Source organism: Sorex fumeus, unplaced genomic scaffold (assembly GCF_029834395.1).
Source record: "Sorex fumeus unplaced genomic scaffold, SorFum_2.1 ptg000014l, whole genome shotgun sequence".
NCBI classification, from domain to species: Eukaryota; Metazoa; Chordata; class Mammalia; order Eulipotyphla; family Soricidae; genus Sorex; species Sorex fumeus.
In genome coordinates, this window is record NW_026606071.1 from 40,456,588 (window position 1) to 40,482,725 (window position 26,138).

Genomic DNA, 26,138 nt, shown 5'->3' on the forward strand with positions numbered 1-26,138 from the left:
TTGTTTGGTTCTATTTTGGAGACCAAATGGTAGGACTCAGAGGTTACATCCAGCTTGGTACTGGGGTACAAGTGTAATGGTAGGGCTCAGAGGTTATATCCAGCTTGATACTGAGTCTATTTGTGGGTGTGCTCAGAAAACATGTGGTATTGAGGATTGAGCCCAGGCCTTCTTCTGCATGCAAATCATGTGCTCAGCCCAATAAGTTATCTTTCTGGTCCATTTTATCTGCTTCTCCTCCCTTCCTCCCCCAACAAAAGTGTAAAGAAAGTTTATGGCTTATGTTATGAAAACTATACAAGTATATTCAATATCATAAATACAAATCAAAACAATCACATATCTGGGACCAGAAGGATTGTACAGCAAGTAAGTCACTTACTTTGCATGTAGTTAACCTAATTTGATTGCTGACACCACATATGACCCCTCAGGAACCACCAGGAGTGATCCCTGAACTCAGAGCTCTAAGCATAGCCAGGTGTGGCTCACAAAACAAAAATAACTAAGAGAAAATATTTTAACAAAATCTGTGGGTTTTTTCTGAGTATGCTTAAAATTTGTGAATATATTAAGAAAATATATTCCAGGGAGACAAATTATGCTCACAGAGGCTGTACATAAAATAAAGATGATCACAAACTATGCTATTATCTATTTGCTCATCTAAAAATTCTTGTAAAGGGGTCAGAGATTTAATATAGCAGATAAGATGCTTGCCTTGCATGCAGCTGACCTGGGTTTGATCTTTAGCACCCCACATGGTACCTCAAGATCACCAGTAGTGATCCCTGGGCACAAAGCCAGGAATAAGTAAGCCCAGAGCACTGCACACATAGCCCCAAAACAAAGAAAATAATAAAATTTCTAATCAATATTGAAGAGCAAAATTCAAAACTAAGTGGTCCAACTTTTAGAAAGAAGAAAACAATATATAATTGCCTGAACTTCAAACAATGAGTTCCCTAGAAAATCCCGAAGAATGAACTAGAAACCTATTAGCATTCAGAAGTCAGTTCAATAAAGCAATAGGATGCAAGATAAACACACAAAAGTCAATAGCTTTCCTGTAGATCAGTGATAACTAACTAGAAGATATAATGAAAAATATTAGAAGCCCTCAATCTGCTTGTGTTTTTCAATCATTATTTTGTAGTAGAAGTTCACAATCTTATTTTGGGTAGGGAAGGGTTCTTTTTATAGTGCTTTATTTTTTTTTTTTAAGTTGCATCAATGGTTCAGACTTTTATATGGCCAGACATTACTTTCCTACAAATTACTTTCCCTGGGGTGATCCAATAAGGAACTTCTGGAATCAGTTTTAACACAGTCACCACAAGGATAGCTTAATCAGCACCCACTTAAAAACACTGAAATAGCAAGAGCTACACTGCATTTTGTGACTGAGAAACTCAGAATCCTCTGTGGAGATTAGAGTAAAGAGTGGGAGTTATTTTAGTTAAGGACAGTAGCCATTTCTGCCCTCTGGAGGACAACTTACTCTAAGTAGACCCAGGAGGCACCTCGCAAGTGTGGTGTGTACAAACCTTTTCCTGAAAGATCCTTCTTTCACCCCCACAAAGATGATATTTTCACTTTCTCATCAATGGTGAGTTCTTTGCTAAAAATTACCACATTTTTATATTGTTTTACTGTAGCCCTGCATTGGTGCTATTTTTAAACTCTAAGATACAACAGACAGTTCCAAAAGAAAACGCTTTTTAAAAAGGAAAGAAAACCTTAAACTCAAATATTTTTTTCAGCTGCATTTAATCGCTGGCACCTCATTGGAGAACAGAGTAATGAAATCTCAACGTCTTCCATTTGTTAATTAGTACCTTTGCATCTTAAGCATTGGAAGCATTACACTGTTAATTACCTACAAGTCCACTCTCAAAATCAGTGACTGCTTATATGCTTTTTTTTTTCCCTATGCATAGGTTCATGCAAGCCTTCCTTCAAAAAAAAAAAGGCTTAAATATGTTTCTCTCTTTGAATAGGCTAAGTGTGACCAAATGGAGTGCTCTAACAGCGCAAGGTAAGTTCAGTCAACAAGTGCCCTTGTATTGATCTCTCACTTCTCCCACACTTTCCTTCTAATCCTCTCCATAATTACATGAACTGCTCGCGCTTTCCTGGAGCTGTCAATTCCTCTTGCATCCATTTTCAAATGGCCAGCAGTGCAGCGGGGCTGGGCACTAGATCAAACTGTCAATGTTCCCCACTCAGCCATCAACAATCCTCTTGAAGAAGCTTGGCACATCTGTCAAGGGCCTCCTAGGGTTCTTCAAAACTCGTCCCCCTTGGAGGAGAGCAAGAAGGGTGGTGGCGCCTGCTAGGTATTGATCTAGGCTTTTAACATGCTAATTTGCCTGGGGGCCGCCTCAGTCATGGCCAAACTGAACACTTCAAAAGGAAACTGTTATTTTTTTTTTTTTCAAAGTGCCGATGTCTTTCTCAAACCCTTAAAGCAGAAAACAAAGGAATCCCAGTACCAAGTTCACCTTGCAATGGGAAGGCGTTTGGCCAATGAGAAAAGAGATAAGCTAAAAGCTAGAGAGGTGGTGCATAGTTCATTGATGATAACCGGTTTGAAAGATATTTAAAACTTCTAAAGGTTCAATTAGGGCAGAACCTATTGAGTTACAGTAATCCTCGGGGAGAAAAATGAAGACTGATATGATTAAACAGATGTAAAACATTAACAACCTTGATATTGATGAATGCTTAGACGTCTTTATTCCTGAGAAAAAAAACGGAAAATAAAACTTATTGTTCCTTTAATTACACCTCAAACTGGCAAGACACCAGGAAACAGACAAAAGCAAGGGGATGAGGGGAGGCGCTAATGGCACCATTATTAAAGCATCTTTGTCTCCTGCTCTTCCTATCAGGTTTCTGTTGCATCAAAGGAACACAGTAACAGGTCAGGATACATGACAAAATCAAGTGTGTAAAAGATGGTAAAGTATTACCATTATTATTGCCATTATTAAGTCGGTACAATTAATTTCTCAAAAGCAATCCTCTGCAGTTTTCAGATTCAGTACTGGGAGTCTGGGAGTCGGGGCAAGATTGTCCAATGTGAATGGTTACAGTGGAAGAGACTTGTAAACACCGTGGCCATGCCCTTAAGGAAGCATCCACTGTGAATAACAAGAGCTGGGAAACTCAGCGCCTCAAATCAGAGAAGTTCTTGAGGATAAAAGCCCCAGAGAAAAGCATTCCTCTCTGAAGCTGCATCTGAGCCAATCATGAGGTTGGCCCATATTTACCTGCCATGGTATTATGGGTGGAAATCGGTATTCAGTTAACCTTTGACCCCACGGAACTGAAGTGGACAAAGGACCAATCTGGAGCCCAGGGAGAAGGAAGCCAAATGTCACACAGTAAAAGGTAAAGGTAAAGGCCCTCCCGTTGATCATCGATTTGCTGGAGCGGGCCCAGTAACGTCTCCATTGGAGACTTTGTTGTTACTGTGTCTGGCATATCGAATACGTCACGGGGAGCTTGCCAGGCTCTGCCGTGCGTGCGAGATACTCTCGGTAGCTTGCCGGGCTCTCCGAGAGGGGCGGAGGAATCGAACTTGGGTTGGCCATGTTGGCTGCGTGCAAGGCAAATGCCCTACCGCTGTGCTATAGCTCCAGGAAGGAAGCCAAATGTCACACAGTGGGGGAAGCAATTGTTAGGGAAACATTTGGCTTGGGCATCCCCAGCTTCTTCGGGGCAAACTGCTATTCACAGGAACAACCCATGAAGAGATAAGACCATAAAATATGAACAAAATGGAACCTTTTCTGTCTTGCTCCTAAATTGTCAGCTTTTATGGGACTTCATGCTGAACAGTATGAAAAAAAAATCCAATTTGCTTTGAAGCGCATTAGTCTGTCTAACATCCTAATTATTGTTTACATTGCCATTTGCCTTCTATTAAGAATTGAATAATTACCCAGCACTTCATAGTTTAAAAATACAAGCAAACAGGATTATCTGGGTAATTAAGAAACTGTACCATAGCTTTGTACTGCTGTGGAAAATATCTGTACACGTAGGGGAAATGATAATTATCAATCAACTTACTTCAAATGGTATTTTAAGGATTTTGAGCAATTCGAGATCTGTAACTTATTAAGAAGAGGTTAGTAAGATCATCTTTGAGAAGTGTGGGTCCGTTTAAATCCATCCTTAGAAACAAGAGCCAGATAAGCAGCTGAATTTTCTCATCCACTAATGACACCAGAGAACACACCAAGTACAGAGCCTTCTGCTGTTCTTTAATCCTAATAATCCATCCCAAATGGACTTTGAACAGCATCATCAAACTTTGTCAGACCATGTGGTGCTAAACCAAAGCTCTTCTACATTTAGATGTTGTTTTAGTTGACCCTGACTCCACTTAATTATACTGTGAAGATGTCTGGCCTGGCCTCCTCTCTGCTGTGTGAAATGAGCTTGAACTCACAACTAATTGAACTTCAAAAACATTGCAGGGAAGTTCCTTTACTTCTACTTTACAGAATACGTCTGATCATGTTTTTCTGCAGATGGTGCTGTCTTCATGAAAAGGGTAAAGTAGGTTGGCTTAATATGTTGAGAGCTTGGGTCCTCTTCTAGAAATAAAGCAAAGGTTAAGTAAACTTGGAAGACACTGTGTCCTGTAAGAAGACAGGAAGTCAAGAGGCAATATTCACCTCATAGTGAATGAACAGAGTATAAGAAGTGTAATCTTCTGGGACATAAGTAAAAACAAGGGATTTCCATCTGCATTCTAGGTGTGAAGATTGATGTATTCACTTACCAATGGGTTATTACAGATGAAAATAGCAGTGGTAACTTGTTCATTAGATGTTTTCAATATCTTTGAGCTAAAGAGATGAATTCATTCCAACCCAATATATTAAGTCACCAAAGATCTTTCTTCCCCCAAACTTCTTGAGTGGCCACAACTTTTTTTAAAATAAGAATTTCATATTTTTTACTTCACATTTTTCTTTCAGCCCATTGTTGGGACACTTCTTAAACATTCCTAACATAATTAGAATGTGTTCACACCACACCCCCCCAACCCCTGACAGAGAACAGCAGGATCTCAGCGGAAGTTGTCACTAAACAGACAAGTTAAAGGATTTGCCAATGCTATGTTCTTTCCCAGAGGTCAAAATAAAATGATCACCTGAAGGTGGATGTTTCGCATGGGGCAAGGGGCTGGCGCTGACAATCAGTCCCAGAAAGGGGCCTTTTAGGCAGGGCATATACACACTACAAAATGCCGGGTGCACATAGACCACGCCCACCTTCCACCTCGCCACCCCCCAATCCCTGGAAGCATTCAAATCAAAAGCGAATTAATTTGCATGGGTCTAAATCATTGGGTTCTGCATAAACAGAAGGAGATTTTGGCTGGGGTTTCAAAAGAAGCCCTTAGTGCCTTTGTGGAGGGGGAAATGGGTGTGCTGCTTTGCATGAGGGAGCTTACAGAACATGCAAATGAGGGGGTCCTGCTTCTGGAGAAGCAACCACAGACCGACAGCTGACGGCCTGCATTCACCCCAAAAAGACTCCGTGTCCCCCTCTGCAGGGCCATGTATGTGGTCCCGACTCTATTGTCTCCCCAAGAAGGCGAGGTAGACTTGAATATTCATAAAATGTTCAGTTAGTCATGGGACTCTTAATTACCCTCCAGATCAGGGAGTCCAGTGACCTCACCTGTTCTGCTCCCCAAAACAGCTTAGAGGTACCAGCTGTAGGGAGAGACAATGAAGGAGGTTTGATGCCCTAAGTGAAAAGATAAGGTCTCTTGGGTGCAGGGGACAGCTGAGGCCTTCTTTAATCATTCCTCCTCACAAGCACAATAAAATCCAACGAGAGCACTGAGCCATGATATTGGACACAGATAAACAGTTTTTAAAAAGCCAAGAGCTATAAATCGCTGCCTAATTTTATAGAAAGATCTCAATGATTGAATACATCAAATACCATTCCTCTGAGTTAACTAAACCTCCAGATTCTGGAAGTTTTCTGAGTTTTCTTTGTTGTTTTAGGTCACATCAGTTACTCTCAGGTCTCATCAGTTATTCCTGGCTCTGCATTCAGTAATTACTTCTGGCAGTGCTTGGGGGACCATATGAAATGCCAGGGATCAAACCCAGGTTGGTCCATGCAAGGCAAGGGCAAGTGCCTTCCCCACTGTATTATGGCTCTAGCCTCGGTTTTCTCAGTTTTCCTATATCATTTTCTTGATGAATTGCCTGCAACCTGATAGAAATGCAATCTGTGCTAGGCAGAGAAACCAGCAGAAACCAAAAAACTGATGAACCATAGCAGTGGTTCTCAAACGTTTTAGTTGAGAATGCTTTTTACACAATTTAGATCTCTATTGAGGAAGCCAAATGCTTTTATCTTTGAGTTGAAATGATCAGTGTTTACCTTTCAAAATGGAAGTTGAGACATTGAAGCATTTATTAATTTGCTAAAAAAAAGTATTAAATGCTTTACCTATTTAAAAAATGAAATTTTGGGGGCTGGAGAGATAGCACAGCGGGTAGGGCATTAGCCTTGCACGCAGCTGACCCGGGTTTGATTCCCAGCATCACATATGGTCCCCTGAGCACCGCCAGGAGTAACTCCTGAGTGCAGAGCCAGGAGTAATCCCTGTGCATTCTAGGTGTGACCCAAAAAGAAAAAAAAATGAAATTTTTAAAAATCAACGTAATGGTTTTTGTTTTGGGGACACATCTGGCTGTATTCAAGGTTTACTCCTGGCTCTGCACCCAGAAATTATTCCTGGCAAGCTGAGAAGACCATATGGGGGGCTAAGGAGCAAAAACAAATTGGCTGAAAACAAGGCAAGTGCCCTACCTGCTGTACTATTCCTCTGTCCCCCAGAAATCAGATTCTTAATGAAAAAGTTTATTTTTCAAATCAAAAGAGATTTTATTCTCCCCTCCCCAATCTCTTTAATATCTGACTTAATAGAGGACAGCTAAATTCCCATATCTATTTCTTTATTCCATTATAAGAAACAGCATGCACCTCTGGGAGCCTCTGGTAGACTCTAGTCAGGAGAAAATGGAAACATCATATGAGTGTTACTATGATTATTATTGGTATGAGTAAGAAAGTCTGACCTTGTATTTTACAAGGGTTCCAGGGAACCCGACTGGAATACACTTGAATAACCACTATAAAGTGGAAACATTGGGAGAGGGACTGAGAATTTGAACAGGATAGGAAAGACCAACCACTTGAACCACTTCATACTATCCACGACAACTAATTTCTTGTATGTTACCAGTATTTTTCACCAACCCATGATCGCTGCCAATTCTCTACTCTGAAAACGAACAAACTACTTCTCATGTTTGAAAGACACTCATCAGATAGCCCATATTTCTGATCAAATGTTACCTTATTCCTAAAAAGAATGAAATTAGCAACAATAATTTCTACTTATTGTGTTTACGGTAATTGGAGGTGTATTGCTAAATCCTCTATACATATATGTATCATACCCAGCAACATATAATTGCTACCAATTTTGTAGATAAGAACTTGGGGTTAAGGAGGTTAGGCTAGGATCCATAATGACACATCTGGTTAAGTGACACAAATTAAAACTAAACTCAAGTCCCAAAACAGGTCTTAGTCATTTCACACTAATAATTGTTTTAACCTCATGCACTGCACAGATTTTGGGACATTCAAGAATAGAGGTGGTTCATCAACATGATGAAAATAAAAGCCAATTAAATTAGGAATTATATAAAAATTATTATATATCTTAGTTACATTCAAGAGTTTGATATGCCTTGTTGACTCCATGAAATGTGACCACCAACAAATAAATGTTTAATATGGACAGGCCACAATTGCTTATGCATTTATTTATTTATTCATTCAATGAACATTTAATGAGACCTCACTCTTTCCAATACTGTCTCTGAGGTTACTTGTCTGGACCACACCTTCCCTTTCTCATGAAAAAGAAATTTTACAAAATTTACTTGTCCACTCTCAAGCCAATAAACTAGCAGAACAAGGTGAATCATCTCATTTTTAACAACATTGTGCAGGCAGAACTTACAACTTTAAGTGTGCATTTAAACATATTAAAAGACAGAACAACCTAAACATCTACCAGTTTGTGTGTTTGTGGGGGGGGGGGGTTAAATAGTGAATGATGCACTCACACGAGACAATATCAATTGTGAAGAAAAAAGAAGAATGTATTTTCCAATATGAAATGAGTTCCATGATAAATAGAATAGTCAAACAACAGCAAAACAAGATGACAATTATAGGGTTATTTAATTTGGATTGTGTTAAAGACATATGTATATAGATTTAAGTGGGTTATCAGCCGAAGTATAGAGTGTGGCAAACTATGAAAAATTAGAGTAAGAGTTGAAAGTATGCAGGCCTTTGCTAATGCACAACTCATCAATTAAATGCCACAACAACAAAAACTTAAGTACTGAAATTCAATGATATAACATTCACACTTTTTTCATGCCCACCTCTGCTTTGAATGTCAGTAACTAAGACAGTGACTCATCCACCTTTTTCCCACATGGGATTTTTCTTTTCAAAAGATTTAAGTCTTAACACACACACACACACACAAACATAAAATGTCTTTATACACACACATACACATACATGTGTATATATAATGACTTAATTTTTAAAGTACAGTAATGAATCTCAGTTAGACTTAAAGAAGCCATCAATTCTTACATGCCGTATTCAAACCTCCCAGAGTTATTTCCTATGTGATGCTTTGGAGAACCCCAAATAGAGACCATGGAATGGTAGTCCTTGACAAAAGAAGCTTGAGCACAAGAAGAAGGAAAACATTCTTTTAGAAGTACAATAGAAAAAGGACAATTACTAAACCTAGCTCACCTCGTATATAAAGAATTGCGTCTTTCAATGATCACAGCCATGCTTCAAAGCCAGAGATAAAAGCAATCAGGTGATTCAAGCAATTGATTCTTAAAGACATGACTCAAAGTAGGAGAAAAATTTCAAAAGTAGAAAGGGTATCAAACAGCATCTCTCTGAACTCTATTTTAAATGCCTTCTTTCCAGCACTTCTTTCTCCTAAGGTCCTTCTGAGCATTTACGAAAACAAAGTAAGTCCTCTTTTTTTTTTCCTGTCTTAAAACAAAGTTCCTTCCCTCTACAGAGCCCAATTCTAAAATATAACTATTTTACAGCCATCAAAGCATGTCTTCCTTCTTTTCAAAAGAGCTTTTAATAAGAGACCCTTTATGATATGAAAGACCTTCTCCATAGAAAGCTATACATATATAGTTCAATATGCACATGCATATAGGAGATACACACACAATCCAAAGATTTAGAACAAAATTGTGTACTTCAGCAAGACTTAATTTGGTCACAGCTGTGATCATTTGGCTTTAAAAATGACTCCTTAAGAATGCTTTCTTTTTATTAGCATTACTTTTATATATCCTCTCTGAAAATATTGCTTATTAATATTTCACACAGTAAATCTGTGACTTTCATTTCTCAGCTTTTTAATTAAGCAAAAAAAGCTAATAAAGAATCTTTTCCTTGCTTTCTTCTGCTTAATATTTCTGGGGCAATGCAAACAACTCTGGAAAGCATCTGGAAACTTCCCTCAGTGGCTGAGGGTGGGGAAAGCAGATGGGAGGAGCCCTGGGAAGTGGCCTTCGCTGGACATTCCCTCCTATCTCTGCACCAATCTCCAGAAAAGCGTGCACTGCCCTTCCGTCCAGGCCAGCCATGCCTTCTCTTGGGTGAGAGTCTCCCGAGCTTGCTTTGTTTGGCTGCCCAGACTGAGTCACGGCATTTCAGAAAACGTTATTCAAGGCCAGAATGAACTTGCAGCTGCTTCTGAGGACCCGCCTGCCCTCACCCTGCCTGTTCACTCTTGAGACAAGAGACGCAGCCCTTCAATCTCCTGTCTTCATTAGCATGGGCGACTTGGAGGCAAGACGTCCGAGAGGAAGTGTCCCTCTGTCCCGAGTCCCAGGACAACTCTGGTAGCAGACTGGGGTTAGATTGGACAAGGGCACTCTCTAGGGCCCCTCCCGCCCTCGCCATTTTGGCCCAAGTATCCTTTGTCAAACAGTTAAGATCTTAATCAATCTTCACTCTGACCTCCAAGACCCTAAGGAAGATGGATGAGGAAGTAGGTGACCTTTCACCTGCTCTTCTATTTGTCCTGCCACAGGAAAGCCCATTGAAAGGACAACTGGGGAGGGCCCCACTGCCAGAGTCTGAGGACTGGCCAGCTCTCCTTTATATCCTTTCTTAAGCTCTCTTTATACCCAATTCTTTCTGGTCCCAGCCTCACAGGGCTTTCCTCTTATTCAAAGGGAAGTTCCTTTCCTACTAGGGAGTTGGTGGGGAGGGGGGCGCGAGGGAGGAGCAATGGCACTTTCCCCAAATATTATTTGAAACATGAAGTGTGAAAAATGGGTAGTCTTCTTTGTTTGAACAAGGGCAAGGCTTCCTATCTTTAACCTTGACTTTGAGTGGCAGAAAGATGAACTTTCCATCTACTAGCTGGACTGCTGCCACTTTGAAGCTCAGTAGCTGCAGCCTTGAGGGGAGCAGAGTAATTAAAGAAATGCAAGCATTGGCCCAAATGGCAGTTCTGTAGATAATCATTATCGACCCATTATATAGATGAGCAAGCCAAGCTGAAAAGCCATGTCCATGGCAAAGCCATACAGCCAAGTCAAGGTGACAATTACCCTCTTGGTTGATGTTCTTTCTGCTGTACTCTAAAATCTCAGTAATGATGTCAAGGCTGTAAACTAGTGTTTTTATTTTAAGATCTTTACCATCATTCTTTAAAAGTCTCGCTCAGGTTGGAAATTTAAGAACCCTCTGTTACTCCTTTCTTCAGAACTCAAAGACTTTGGCAAGGCAGTATTAACAACAAACAAGCAAATGAAATGCATGGTGGGAAAGTGTCTTCTTGAGAGAGTTTATTATTTTATGAGGAGAAAAGAAAATACCTGGGTAGTAGGCATGAGCACACTAAATCATTCTTAGAAATGACTCAGCCCTCCCCTTCCTTTACCAATATGTCCTGGTGCTAGGAACTTTTTGTTCAGAAATGGATTGAAACTGAATCTACAGAATAACTCCCCTGCCATGCATGAACCATGTCATCAATTGGATTTCCAAGATGATTTCCATGCACATAAAGCAAACCCCTAAAATGTTTAATTTTCTATTCATTGCTCTTTCCATTGTTTTCTCTTTTCCTTTTGATTTGAGTTTTAAAAATATCCAAAACCTTCACAGTGGAGCAATGGATGAGTTATTTGGCTCTATGACAATTGCAAATCAATGACATTAGGTACATAGAGAGGTATGAATGCTAGAAACATGAACATTAGAGAAAGGAATAGAAGACAGTGACACTTTTTTAATAGACTTGTGACATGTGAAGATGTGAAGTTCTGCTTACAAACATAAAATAACGCAGAATAATTTGCTGCAAAATGTGACGTGGTCTCACACCCCATTCACTTCCCTGTTCCTGCTATCATTCTTGTCATTTAGGCTCTAGTATTCAGTTTACTCATTTAAAGAAAAAAAAAAACATTAATCCTCAAAGTATAACTGAAGGTTTCATTTAGGGATAGTTTCATTTACAGTTGCCAAGTCAAGAGCAAATAAAGGAGAAAAAACATTCACCTTTGTGAAACAATGGCTTTCAAGTTCCAATTTTCCCAGTGGATATGTAAGGTTTACCCCTTTACTCTCTATCCACATGAAAAGGTAGCCAGTCTTTATTCTCTTTTATGAGCAATGAAATCAAAAGACTGTCACTGCTTAGCTGCCCTACTCTTTGAAATAACTATAGCCAATCAGAATGACACATAAAAAAATAACCAACAATGGAGGGAGAAATGCATACATCTATGATGCCAAATTACCAAAAATGCGATTTTTCTTTTGGTTGTAACTGTTGATTTCCAGTCTGTCAAGTGGATTACCCCATAGTTAATCCCACCCTGTCATTAAGATGGTTGAAATGCCAGACAAATTGTTTGGCAGTCAATTATTTCAGGCTCTTTAATCACCAAATCAGATGAACCATGTGGCAACCCAGTCTACAGCTCAACAATCACCCTGAGAAAAGATGGATCTGACCAAGTCCATGGATGGACTAAAATTACACTGTTTACGAATAAATAAATACAACAAATAGGCGGGAGCTGATGATTGATAAGCACTAATAATAATGACCAACACCCCCGCAAAAAAAAAATTAGGCTAATTTTTTATCTACACATCACATAAAATCAAGCCAATATGAACTATGCTCACCATTTCTCAGAAACAGAGCCGGTATATAGACCAAAAAAAATTAATTTCCCTGGTATTCTAAGAGAAAGTTGAGGGAGGGAAGAAAAAAACTGTATGTATTTACCTTTAGGTGAGAAAAGAAAATTACCTGAGCAATATGATGAATTGTAACTACTATGATCACAATTTCACCTCAATTATTTTCCAAACCTCACAGTAGCCCAGATGGATTCCAATGTCCTATTGCCTCTGGCCACCGATCAGGTAGGGAGCCTCCTCCCAGCTCTTGACCACTTCCTCAGGGACAGAAGAGGTCTTTAGTGGAGACTAATTTCATTTAGAGACCTCATCAGCTCAGTGGAGCAGAAATACTGTCACTTCATTAGGCCGTGTCTACACAGGTCCACGCAGCAGGCAAAACCAGACTTTCTACCGGAGGAAATTGGCACACAGGATCCCTTCCTACTGTCCCATTTAAATCATTCAGTAGGACACACTTTAGAGGGGAGTGCCACCCTCTCTGTCACTGTCCCAGGTCTGCAGACTGGAAATGCTAGCATCCACCCTCTTTAAGTAAGGATCAATCAAGCGAATGTCTTCAGCTCCTTCATTTCCATTTCTGAGGGTGCATCAAACCAGTTGGGATCTGAGTGCCCGTTAGCAAATGTGTTTGGCCTTCTGCTGATCACAGCAGCATCATTTATTGTGTCAGTATTAGCGACGTCTTAGCCTTGCCACCTGGAGCTATAGCACTTACTCATTAGACCCCTCTGTCCCACCACATCCCACTGGGGCCGCTAATTACTGGCTTTACTCCATTTAGTCTCATCTCTGATTTAATTACGTGCACTGAGCCCTAATAAAAAGTACAATATGGCTCTTCTTACCTTGGCATTCTCCATTGCGCTCCTCATGCCCAGCATTGCACAAGCAGTTGCCAATGGGTACCAGCCATTCACCATCTGCCCCACAGTACATTTTTGGCACATCCTTCTCTTCAGAGTTGTTGACACAGGAGCCTCGAACTTCCACCAGGGAGGAGGTATCTGCCCCGGTGATGGTGTCGGGAAACTGGGCCAGATTACGAACCGTCAGGGGACATTTCTTATAGAACACGCGGACTGACACTAGGGCTATACAGGCCCCTACATCCTGAAACGCCAGGTAGAACCCTTTTCTGCTCAAGGGCCCTACGTCCCGGATCTCGGTGTTCAGCTTCATAATCCTGTCACCAATGTCCACTTGGGTGAAGCTCTCGTCGGCAGCGATGGTGTCGATTTTGCCAAACTGGCTCTCACGGATGAAACGCTCCTTGTCGTTGTCTGACTCATAGTAGTACAGGTTGAAGGTCTCCTTGCAGGTACCCATGACGCCGGGAAGACTGTTACAGTCCCTCAAGGTGAACTTAATCTCAATGTACACTCTCTGAGCCCCTTCTCGTGTGATCCAATCAGTTCGGAGCCAGTTATTTTGGCTGGGTTCCATCACGTTGCACACCTGGTAGGTTCGGATTGGTGTGTTTTTCTCATCCATGATACTCACTTCTTCCCACTGCAAAGATCCAGAAGCAAATGGATCAATTACAACATGTCATCAAGCAGGGATTTGTTCATCCTGGTTTACTCTCATGGGGACACAGTGATTTTTTTTTAAACTGTTTTGATAAGGAAGAAAAAACTACTCACTATCCATCCTCACTAATGAAGACCATACTATCTCATGGGATCTAAGATGCTATTTTAGTGTGTATGTTGTGGGGCGGGTGAGTTGTTTCGTTTAATTTTGAATTGTTTCACTTTTTGCCTGAAATCCAAAGAAGCAAGGGTGAATTTACTGCTGATGATTTCTCAGCAGTTCCTTGTGGTGGTCTAACAACCTCCAATTCACCTATTACAACAGCTCTAATTTCAAGTGGCAACAGTTCAAATTTACTCATAAATGAAAAACTAGTATGTGTATTGTTTCAACAACTGAGCAGAGACCTGCAAATTAAGAGCAGGAAGAGTACAGCTTGCCAAAGGAAGACAATTATCGGTTAATTAGTGGTGCTCCTGTCAGAACTTTGCTCTCTAATACCTAAAAAAATGTCAGTCGATGTTTCTCTGGCAGCTTCCCTACTCTTGGAGGCGAGAAGAAAATCTCACCATTCAAGTTTCGATAATCCTGGGAAGATAGAGAGGAAAGTTTATGGTTGGATTTCTCAATTGCAGTGTCATTAGCACAATAGAACACTTTTGAAGAGCATATATTCAGTTAAGAAGTTGTACATTCTTCATTTTGAAAGCAGACATAGAATTAAATAGGAAAGCACATGTGCCTGGAAGCTGGTCTGTGGACATCGAAAATAAAATTACAAGTGATATGGAGAATTGAGAACCCCCCAAATTAGAGAAGGATGGTAGAGATTTATTTGCAGTTGATTTATTTCCTAACAAAAGTTTTTGGAACCGGATGGATTCAGCAAAATGCACTCCGACTCTAGGAGAAATTTCCTACTCAGTACAGCTTTTAAAAAAATAATCCTAAAAGCAGCTAATTTGAAAGTTCTTACCAGGTGTGTATGAAATCTCCAATCCCTCATTATTATCTTTGTTAATGAGATAAAACAGTGAAACTATCTAACACGTGGACATAATTGGGGGGGGGGGGGGAGATAAAAACATGTTCATGGTCTATAATAGCTCCACTTAGAGCTCCACTCAATCCTGTGAAGTACATAGAATTTTAGTGTATCTTTTAACAGTTTCCCTTCTGTGCATTGAAAAACTATTAATGACTGAAAATGTTATTATGTGAAGGGTTCTAGTGCAGAATGTTCTGTATCCTTTCATCTGCTACCATCAGGAAAGTTAAAACTGGTAGGGATAGGTCCTTTGAGGTGATTAAAATTTCTTGTCCTCCACTAAGCAATAAATCGCTTGCAATTTACATGTTGGGAAAAAAATCCAAAAATAGATTGCCCACCTTAAAAAAAAAAAACCAAAAAACCCTACTCAGCATGCTTCTCATCTCAGAACAAAGGAAATAAGGAAAAGCACATTTAACCATGTAAATGGAAGCACTCAGAGGTAGCTCCCAGAGATGATACAGGTTCATTTCAGGTCTAATGTGAATTTTCCAGCCTAAACAGGATTGTCTAAACATATTGATCTATTCACCAGAACAATGACAAATCTGCCCTTAGTTTTCTATTTTACAACCAGTGTCAGAAACTCAATATATCCCTTTAAATGAACACTGCCAAGAAATTAGGTCTTTGCTACAGTGATACATCAGGAATCATCACTTTCTATTATGCTTCTGTTCAGCTTAGACCTCCTCATGGAAGAATGAGGAAACAGTGAGTGATCTCCTGACATAGTTCATCTTTTACTTGATGTTATTGGCAAATAAGGTTTTCTTTTCTTTCAAAAAAGAACAGCAACAAATACAACAAGTGTCATTATTGGGCAAACCAATAACCTCATTTCCAGCCTAGAAAGATGTGACCTGTTCTAACTCTGAATAGAAATTTCGGAATAATCACAAGATGATTCTGCTTTTATCCTCAGCTGGAAAGATTCTCGAAAGGAAAATCCATCCCTTTTTGGGAGTTGTCCAATTCATCCCTTTAATTATAAAATCTGGAGATTAATTAAACTTTATCATTTGGCACAAAGGCTATTACATATTTTGGAGTGAGTAATTCAATTATACACAGATATAATTTCATCTCTAACCCCTAACAAAAATACTTAAACTGACAGACACATAATATTTAAGGAAAAGGGTGGAAATCTGCCTATATTTAGTCCAAAACATTCTGGATTGTATACTAACAGTACAGACACAGTATGTAAAGAGACTTTAAGATAATGAAAAGGATTTCGGTGTCTAGAAAAATTAATCAGATGTTCTCTTAGTGGTTGTGTTGGGAGGGGTAGTGAGCATAGAGAAAACACCTGCAACATATTTAATTGCAATAAAAACTTTCCAGAAACTAGCTAGACTTATGTACTGCAGAAACCAGCTGGCCCATTTACTGTCCTGGAAAATGTCACTCCTTGCTTGTATGCGTACCTAGTGTAACCAGTTACTTTCAAAATTATACCAGTTGCACTGAGCATCCAGTAAGACTAAGGCTCACTAAAGAAATTTTAATAAAAGTATTGGTAACTTCTGTCATCAATTTCCCTGGCACTTCTAATCCATTCACCCTATTGAGAATATCCTAGGAGTAGCCTGGGAAAGCCCCCCTGAATCAGTGACCTTTCCAGGGTATGGGATTAACAAGAGTCTGACTTGCACAAGATAAAGCTGTACCTTTCTTCACATTCAAAGGATGAGGGCAATTGCGTGCAATCAGTGGTGAATACAGCCTGTCTACACTGCCAGAGGCCTGCCAATCACTCTGTTGCCCTTAAAAAAAATGGTTTTTGAGGACAGACTAGAATTTTTCGGCAGAGACCAAGAGCAGTCAAGTTCAGGCAGAAAAACAGGAAGGCTGGGAAATCTCTGTTTTGTTTCCAGTGGATTACAAAACCTGTTTGGGGAAAAGACAGCCTACAGTCTTCATTTTTGTGAACTGCTTCCTTGTTTTGTCTTAGTTTTGAAGCATGTTTTTTTTATAAGTCTGTAGGAATCTTTCTTTTAATCCTTTATTATTTATTTAATGGACAGGTGTAAAGCATCCACACTCCTCCTATCTGCCATTACAATTTTCACCCAGTCAGAGGCCTAATCTTTCATCCCCATTGTTTTTAATCAATTGACTCAGTCGTACATTATCAAGCCCGCAAAGCTTGGACGATTTGCTTAATTTTTAAAGAATCTGAGCATTATTTCAATTTGGCAGAAGCCTGAATTACATGTTGTACGGATTCCTTTCCAGAGCTTATTCATTCCGGCTGGTTAGTAAGGGGGTCGGGAAGGGCAGGGTGGGAGAAAGTGGCATTGACCTAATTCTATTTTCTAATTCTGCCAGTGGAGGCAGGAATGGCAGATATAATAGTGCCACACCATCTCCTGCTTTGCAATAGTTTCCCCAATTCTGATACCCACCGTTCCAAATACTTCATCTTTTCACCCATTTCACCCCCACTCGCTTTTCCAAAGCTAACATGGTCCCTTCTCATTATGAGAGAGCATAGCAGCTGATTAAGGGCTTCATATAGCAAGGTAATGAGCCCCTCCCCAAATAGCCAAAGCTAAACCTGTACCTCGAACAATTAGTAGTCTTTTCTTCCTAGCAACTTTATTCCTTCACTTTTGTCATCTGGAAACAGGACAGTTGCTCCAAAATTAACCCTGTCAGGACTTCATGGCGATTGCAGTAATAGGCATAAATTCTAATTGGGTTCCCAGATCATATTTCTGGAGGGTCTTTTCGTTTTAAATAGGCATCTAAGCCTATGCCTTCCCTGGTCTCCTAATTTTGAAACCCCTTTCTGCCCTTTTGGTTTCTAGTTCTTCCATGACAGAGCTATCCAAAGGGAGTATAGGATTTCTCCAACAAAGCGTAATTCACTTCATAGGCCATGGAAGAAACCTGACCCCCTGGCCACAATCAACAAGAATGAAGCCATTAGGACTCTCAGAAAGTTGCTAATCATTCCTTTTTACCCTTAGGATCAGAGAGCAACTCGGAACTTACCCCTCCTTCCAGAGGGCTCGCTATCCACCCAAGTTCACCCTGGACGGACCTGGAATCCAATAAGGTAACTGCAAAAAAAAAAAAAAAAAAGAAGAAAAGAAAAAAAAAGATTAATTTCCAATTGCAAAAAGCCAATACTACAAAAACCATTTGCCTGAGCACTTCCATATGTGGGGAGAGTGAGGGTCCACACTGCACGTCTCCATCTCTGATCAAAACCTAAACTTGGTCTCCCTTATGTAAATAATCATTACTCACTTGATCTTCTCCCCTCTTTAAATCTGCAGGTTCTTATTTATTTAACTTGCTTAGCATTTAAAATTCCATTCCAGGGCTCACGTGCTTCATTTTCTCAAAAGGATGAATAGAGAAATCGCCAAGTACAATTCCGAAAATAAATATCTCGGGGTAGGGCAGTTACACTCCAGAGCACAATCTGCATTCATCTCTGTCTGGTATCTACTAGAATTATTTGTTTTTGCAAGTTTCAGATGACCGTATAACTCATCATCCTGGTGACAGAGCCACAAGTGAATTCTATCCGAGAGGATTCAGAGGGTGGAGAAAGAAGGCCTTGATCCTCCCTCCCCCCCACCCCAGTACCAGTAAATAGACCCCAATATAATATTCACTGCTTTTTTTTTAAATGTCAAAGTTTCAGAAAAGGGGGAATGCAGACGCCTAGAATTTACATGCAAATATAAAAAACGTCTACTTTTCCCAGGGTCCCGCTGGGAACTGGCAAAGAGAGACTTGTCCTTTGCCCTTGAGGGAATTCGAATTTTAGGTTCGGGTTGGTTAGCTTCACTGTGTTGGGGGCTGCATGGAAGAGATTGTATCCATTCTTTGGAGGGCCCGGAGAAGCGGGGTTGGGGTGCGGCTGAACTGCGGTTCGCGAGGTACGTTTTCTAGGCACACAGGACGTCCAAAAGAACGTTAGAAAACCCCAAACCTCTCTACGTCCCCGTTCCCACCGACATCCGCAGACCTGGGTTCCAAAGACCCACCTCCAAGTAACTATTGGGATATTAATTTGAGGAACCAGGCTGGCTTTTCGCGCTGGGGGTAGGGTGGGAATGAAAAATCACCCTCCTAGCTCACAGGCACCCTAATTCTTAATTAGTCGCGGCCTTTCCGCCCCCACCCCCCACCCCACACTCCTACCCGGTCCCTGGCCCTCTGCAGCTCTCAGTTCACCCTGAAGTCTAAGGCGTTAAAATCAGACTTTCTCCCGCTTTTTCTCGGGAGCCAGAATTCCGGGGGTCTGTTAATTATTTTAAAAGGTACAGCTTTCCCGGGGTCGTTCCCGGCCGAAGTTGCGCCCCCTCCTCACTCTTCTCCGTCCCCAGAGAAAAGCCCCGCTACATCCATTTGGATTTATGTAAGGTGGATTAGGGACACAAAGGGAACAATAAGACCCAATTTACAAAAAAGGGGAGGGAGTAGAAAGAGAGGGTAAAAGGGAGAAAAGGGAACGTGATGGGAATAAAAAGCAACAAAATGAATTAATTTTAAGGGGGAGGCGGGGGAGGGGAGAGGGTAGACCCCCCCAATCCCCATTCTTTCTCCATCAGCCTAAGGCACCATCAATTCTAACCTCCACCCCCCTCCTTCTTTTTTTTTTTTGTTTGTTTAAGGAGCTCAAGTTTTGCTTTCAAAAGAAAAAAAGCAAGAAAGGGATAACACGAGAGAAAATTCCCTCGACGTCGGGTGCGAGAGAGGTCTTGGGGGAACGTCTAAACAAACGTGCGAAGTGGTCAGTAGAACGCGAGGTGTCCACGGCTGCGGCCGGACGGAACGGAGCCGAGGGCCAAACTGCTCAAGGGCAGAGGCCGAGGGGCCCCACACCAGGGCATCGATGCTGGGGGTGGGGTGGGGTGGGGACGCCCCTTTGCTCTCCCACCCGAGTCTGCGGGGCAGGTGTGCGCATCTCCCGAGCCTCGCGTCTGGCGAGCTCTGGGTACCGGCTCGCCCAGCCAATGCTAAGTTGGTTTTTGGCTCCCTCCTTCGGAACAGGGAAAATGATCGATTGCGCGGAGATGCGTGGACGGATCCAGGGGAGACGGACGGATGAATAGAAGGAGGGATGGGGGTGGGGGCTGCGGGGGCGAGGGGAGGCGGGGGGGAGGGGGAGAGAGGGACGCCGAGGCTCCCCCCGCGCGCGGCTGGCGCCCCAGCAATCCCCACGCACGCACACGCACCCCGGCAGGGCGCTCGGCACACAGTCCTCCCGCGTCCACGCGGCCACCCGCGCACCCACGGACAAGCCTTTGCGCGCTCGTGCGCGTGCATGGACACACGCAGAAACTCGCCTTTCTCTGAGATCATCCCAAACTCAGTGGTCACCCCCACCCCCATCTCCCGACGAGCGCGCGCGCGCGCACACACAGACACGCACCCGCACATATGCGCGCGCGCACACACACACACACACACGCACACACACATACATACACACACATAGACACACACACACACACACACACACACGCAGTCCTTACTGCACGTCCGTCCCAACAGACGCGCAGAAAACTGAACACCACCCAGCAGACGGGTGCAATTGGTGCCACTGGTCCCTCCAAACTAATATAGGATGCAGTTCCCGGAGCAAATAGAATACAGTTCCAGGAGCAAATGCGGCGGTGTTGTTGTTGTTTTTGGTGGTGGTGGTAGTGGTGGTAAAAATTGTGTGTGTGGGGGGGGGTGGGGGGATATTCCCTCGAGTATGATACATCTGAGGGCGGGTTTCCCAGGTTTGCGGGGAGGGTGACTTCAGGAGGGCGAGCTGCCCAGGCCAGCGATGCAACAACCCTGGAAGAGGCGCTGGGCAGGGAGAAAAGGTGTCTAACGCCGGGCGCTAGAAACCAGGTCAGCGGCAGCGGGCGAGCGGCGTCGGCGGCCGGGCAGCGGGGTCCCGGGCGTCACAGGGCTCGGGAAACTTTGCAAACGCCAGAGCTCGCAACGTTCGCGCAGGAAGCCCGGGCCTCGCAGCTCTCTCCTGGTGCTCCAGGCTTCCGAGCTGGGTGGCAGAGAGATGGGAGCGGGTGGAAAGGGGTGGGGGGGCGGGGGGGGGGTGACTTAGTCCATATTCATTATTTGGGGAGGGGGGTAAATGATTATTTTAAACCTCAGCGATGGCTCCGGAGCATCTGCTCCGGGCGCCCCGAGCTGGCCTCGCCGGAGGATGCTGATAAACTTTGTCCTTTCGCTGCAAACTTGAGCAGCTGCTCTGAGAACACGGGTCACCGGGGACCCGGGAGCCAGCCGCCCCGCTGTCTCCTTCGCGGCTCCTCTCAGCCCGGCCTGCTCCTATGGAGTCGGGGTGCACCACTCTCGCCTGGATACCCTCCTCCAAAAAAAGAAAAAAAAAACACAACCACCACCACTACCTCCATGCACACAAGCCGCTGGCCTCAGGCTCCCGGGAACTGTTCACCCTCCAACCGTCCCCTCCGGCCCCCAACCTCTTACCTTCGTTCGCGGGGTACACCCTGGAACCGGTGACAGCGTCGCAAATCCCAAAGAGAAACGAAAAGAGGACGAAATAGAAAATCCCAGCCATGGCTCGCCGGTGCCAACGCTGCTCCTGCCGCTCCTATCCCAGTGGAATAAATGCTTAAGTTAGGAGTGCAGCAGGCTCAAGACATTGCCAAGGGGGTGGGCCCGGCCCGTGACGCGAACCCGCCAGTCTGGGGTCCGCGGCCAATGACGGCGCAACTGGGCCGCCCAGGCCCCGCCCCCAGCGCGCAGAGCCCGCCCCCAGCCCCGCCCCCTCCGGGCTCCGCGGGGTGCGCGGTCTCCCGAGGCTTTGGAGGGGTGAGCCCGGGAGCCCCCCTCCCCCATAGGAGGAAGGCGACGAGGTTCCCCCCGGACGTCCCCTTCGGGGTTCGGCCCCACGGGTGGCGGAAAGAGCTTGGAAAGTCTCTTTCTTTGGTCTCTGGGACGGGGCATGGGGAGAGCGGGAGGTGAGGGGTGCATCCCCCCCGGGTAGGACCTCGGGGCGGCGGGCTATGGGAGAGTCTCTTGCCCCGCAGTTAAATAAGTATAAAGTTGAGCTGCCTCCGGACGGTTTCCCAGCTCCGCGGATCTCAGCGTGCGCGTCCCGCTCGCTCCCGCAACCGGGACTGCACGCTCCAGCCCTGCGCGGGGGCCCGGCACCCTTCTGGCTGTCTCTGCGTTTGTGTGTGTGTTTTTGTTTTAATTATGATGATTTTTTTTTTTTGTAATGGGGAGAGTTTTTGTAGTTTGATTCCACCTTTCTTCCCAGGCTGTTCCGTCTCCCTGGGTAGCGGGGACCAAAATCGCTCCCCAGACGTCGAGGACAGCGCCTGCTCCTGCTGCAAGCTGGGTTCCGAGTCTGAGAGTCTGGCTGGCTCGGAACGAAAGCACTTGCGAGCCCGGGAGCGAGCCCCGGGGCCTTGGGGGCGCGTCCCGGAGCCCGGTTGAGCCTTCCCAACCGCTGCTAGATTGCCCCAGACTTGCTCCGGCTTCAGAGAAGCAACTGCGCGGCTTCCCGGGGGAGAGGGGCTGGGGAGCGGTCCTGGAGCCCTGGCCGTTACCGGGGACAGTGGGGGTCAGCGGTGGGGAAGAGAATCTCGGATTTTCAGGGTGCAGTGCCTGGACCTGCTATTGCTCCGGCCGAACCAAGGCGAGCTGGAGAGCAAGCCCCGAGCGCGCGCTGCCGCCCCGCGCTGCCAAAGCTCCCCGGAACGGTCCCCCCGCACCCCCCCACCCCCCAAAAAAGCATCTCCCATCCCCAGCGCCTGCAGAACCCGCAGGAATCCGCTCACTTGGCCCAGCCGCAGGTGCTCCCCCACGTAGTCGACCTAATGCGGATGCAGACTACCTGGGTCGTCTTGCCCGTCCCCCGTCCCCAAGTCCTGGCCGCGAGCGCGGACACCTGAGCGCCTCCAGGACCTGTCAAGGCAGCCGCCAGCCGCGGGGAAACCAGCCCGCCGAGCAATTGGGTGGGTTTCCGCGGGGTCGACGAGTTTCTGTTCGGGACTCCCTTTCTCTACCCTCCTCCCAGGTCTCCCCGTCCTCTGGATCCCTCCGGAGTTGGGTCGGGTTTTCCTCCCGAGGAGTCCGGGTCCCCCGTTGGGAGGGCGACGGTGGGGAGGCGCGAGCGCGGCTTTCCCGCTCCTGCCGCGGTTCACCGTGAACCAAGCGCGCCACCTGCCGGCCGGACGCGGGAGCGCGCGACCCCTGCGGAAGGACGAGCGGACAAAGCCGGCGCCCCCCACACCCCCACCCGCCACACGCCCAGGAGCGGGGTGCGCGCGTCCTTTTCATCCCCCTCCACCCCTCACCCCTCCCGGTTCGGCGCACTCGAGTCCCCAGGGTGGTGCGGGGGTGGGAGGCGGCGCGGAGGGAGCTCGGGAGACCAGTGGCCGGTCCCTCCAGCTGGATTATGCAAGACGGAGTCGAAACGCGTTTCAAGGAGAAAACTCTTAGAGAGCATCCCCGGGATGGCTTAAATCACGAAAGCCCCTGAAAACAATCCGAGAGAAAGAGAGAGGATTGCAGGGCAGGGGGCAGGAGGAGAGAGCCCAGCTCCAACCACCGGCCACAGTTTCCGGTCATTGGCTTTTTTTTTTTTTGCTGCCCATGAGATCTCCTCCACGCTACCGAGCCGCTCTGTGCAAACTCAGGAGCCCGCTAATAAAATGGGCAACTTTGATTCGAGCGCGTTTGACGATGAGCTGGGTGGCATAGCCTGCGAGTTGGTGGCCTAGAGGAACAGCTTGCGCAGCCCCAGGCATTCTGGCTTCTTGCTGGAAAATCTGCTGAAATGTCACAGCCTGAGAAGGGGGACTTCGGTTATGGCAGCTACTGATTTCACACAAGTAACAAAGGACCGGGGCGGGTGGAGGGGGGGAGTGCGAGGGGTGCACTCTGGATATATATGCATGTGAGAGTATCAATTATTTGAAATTGCAAAGTCCCTTTAAGGAATGCATATCAAGGTTCTTGCATTAGGGACCTCTCCTAGGTTTGAAGGAAAAGAAGAAAATGTATGGGTCCCTGTCATTTAGCATTGCGAGTCCAAAGAGTTAAAAAGAGCAATCAGAATTCTTTAAAGAAACGTTTTCAAACAATAGTACCTGGCTATCGCTCTACACGAGGTTGGAGTTTGCACTGTTGAAATGGGAAACTTGACAACCTGCATTCTGGAAAACACTCAAGTTTCAAAAATATATACCATTTCTCTCCTGCCGCGTGCACGCTGAATTTTAAACCAAGTCCTTCCACTCAAAGCTGCCTGAATGGAGGAAGGTGCAGTCCATCCATTCCCTTTCTCCCCGGTTTTCCTTTTCAGACCAGAGGCAACCCCATAATCTGGAGATAAAAAAAAAGGCAGGACATGCTTCCTAGTAGGTGAACCGTGACTTCCTCGTCTGAGCATTTCTGGACCGAAATCAGAAATGAGCCACGGAAAATGAGATCCATTATGGCTATGTAGAAGAAAAGAGTTCTAATCTAACTGACACAATTCCTGCTGAAATAAGACAAAAAAAATTGGGAAAATGGCAGTCACTGATCAATCAATCCACAGCACTCTTCCTTCACTTTACTGGAAAATACTCTGGAGCTTTCGGATCCCTGAGAGTATTTATAACAAATCAATCACTCGGGGCAGTTAGAGCTTACAATAAAAACCTCTATTTTTTGAAATTGGAAAAAAAATACCTGAAGTTAACCACTTTTAAAATAAATTAGCTTTCCTCTTCAGTAAAACAACATTCCTCCTTCCCCCTACAATGGCTGCAAGAATTCCAGGGTACTTTAAATCCATTAAGTAGTGGTGTGTGTGTGTGTGTGTGTGTGTGTGTGTGTGTGTGTGTGTGTGTGTGATGCTATCAGCTAAATACAATTGTAAATAAGAGGTTGGAGAGATAGTATGGGAGGGAGATACGGTGCTTCCTTTATAGGCATGTGGTGGTGCAGTCTGATCCCTGGCACGGTATGGTAGCCCCCACATGAGAGGTCTCAAGGATAATCCCCAACATCACAGTCTACAGAGCTTGCATTGAACAGCCAGATTATTTGGCCAGAAATCAGCAAAACTTCCTGAACACAGTTTAGGAGACACGCCCACCACCCTCCACGGTACATAATTCATTTGAAAATTTGCATTTATAGCATTTATAACTAACGTTTATAGAGCCTAGGAGAAAGACTTAAGATACAAAGTTAATCTGATTGAATTAAGGTTGCATCTCAAAGGTATTTCTAGTTTGTAAAGATCTTTTAGAATGGTACCAAACATCCCAGTGTCTGTCTTCAAATTGGAGGACCAGTTTCACCCAAGTTCTTGAGCAAGGTCCGTGGACCAACGGACAAAGGAGCAGAGACACAGAGAATACTTGGGGATGAGAAAAAGGGTGAGGACATGTGAGGATTCAGTCTTTCGTTTTCTGCCAGAATGTCTAGTCATGTTGTTGGATTTTTCTGGATCCTCCACTTTTTTTTAATCCGTTCATGTGCACAAAATATTCCTGCCATTTTTAGTTTTCAAAAACAAACTTTGCTGGTTTATATTCTAGTGGATTACTAGCTGTGTGTCTTAATCTGTCTGAGATAGTTTCTTCATCTCTGAGCTGCAGCTAAGATGTTATGTGACTCTTCAACAAACTGAAACAATTTTGTAATCTATTACATCATCTGGGCTAGAGCAATAACACAGCGGGTAGGGCGTTTGCCTTGCACACAGCCAACCTGGGATCAATTCCTCTCTCCCTCTCGGAGAGTTCAGCAAGCTACCGAGAGTATCCTGCCTGCACGGCAGAGCATGGCAAGCTCCTTGTGACATATTCAATATGCCAAAAACAGTAACAACAAGTCTCACAGTGGAGACATTACTGGTGCTCACTCGAGCAAATCGATGAACAACAGGTGGACAGTGCTACAGTGCTGCTATATCATTTGGTTTATGCTAGACAACTATTATTACTCTTAAAAATATATCATTAGTAACAGATACTTAACAATTTAATAAAAATAATTGGGCTGGAGCGATAGCACAGCGGGTAGGGCGTTCGCCTTACACGCGGCCAACATTGGCCGACCCTAGTTCGATTCCTCCGCCCCTCTCGGAGAGCCCGGCAAGCTACCAAGAGCATCTCGCCTGCACGGCAGAGCCTGGCAAGCTCCCCGTGATGTATTCGATATGCCAAACACAGTAACA

At 44.4% G+C, this 26,138-nt stretch overlaps 1 protein-coding gene across 2 annotated transcripts in view; it reads right to left on the bottom strand.

Annotated features, from left to right (window-relative positions):
• EPHA4 (EPH receptor A4) overlaps positions 1–21,556 on the bottom strand; it is a 149,573-nt gene extending 128,017 nt beyond the window's left edge. For both annotated transcript variants that reach the window (XM_056111562.1, XM_056111563.1), the window contains exons 1-3: positions 21,422–21,556; positions 17,951–18,018; positions 13,206–13,869 (exon numbers count right to left, since the gene is read on the bottom strand). In XM_056111562.1, the coding sequence (XP_055967537.1) occupies positions 13,206–13,869; positions 17,951–18,018; positions 21,422–21,512 (823 nt within the window). In that variant the 5' untranslated portion in view covers positions 21,513–21,556. The remainder of the gene's footprint in view (positions 1–13,205; positions 13,870–17,950; positions 18,019–21,421) is intronic.
• Between the last annotated feature and the right edge of the window lie 4,582 nt (positions 21,557–26,138).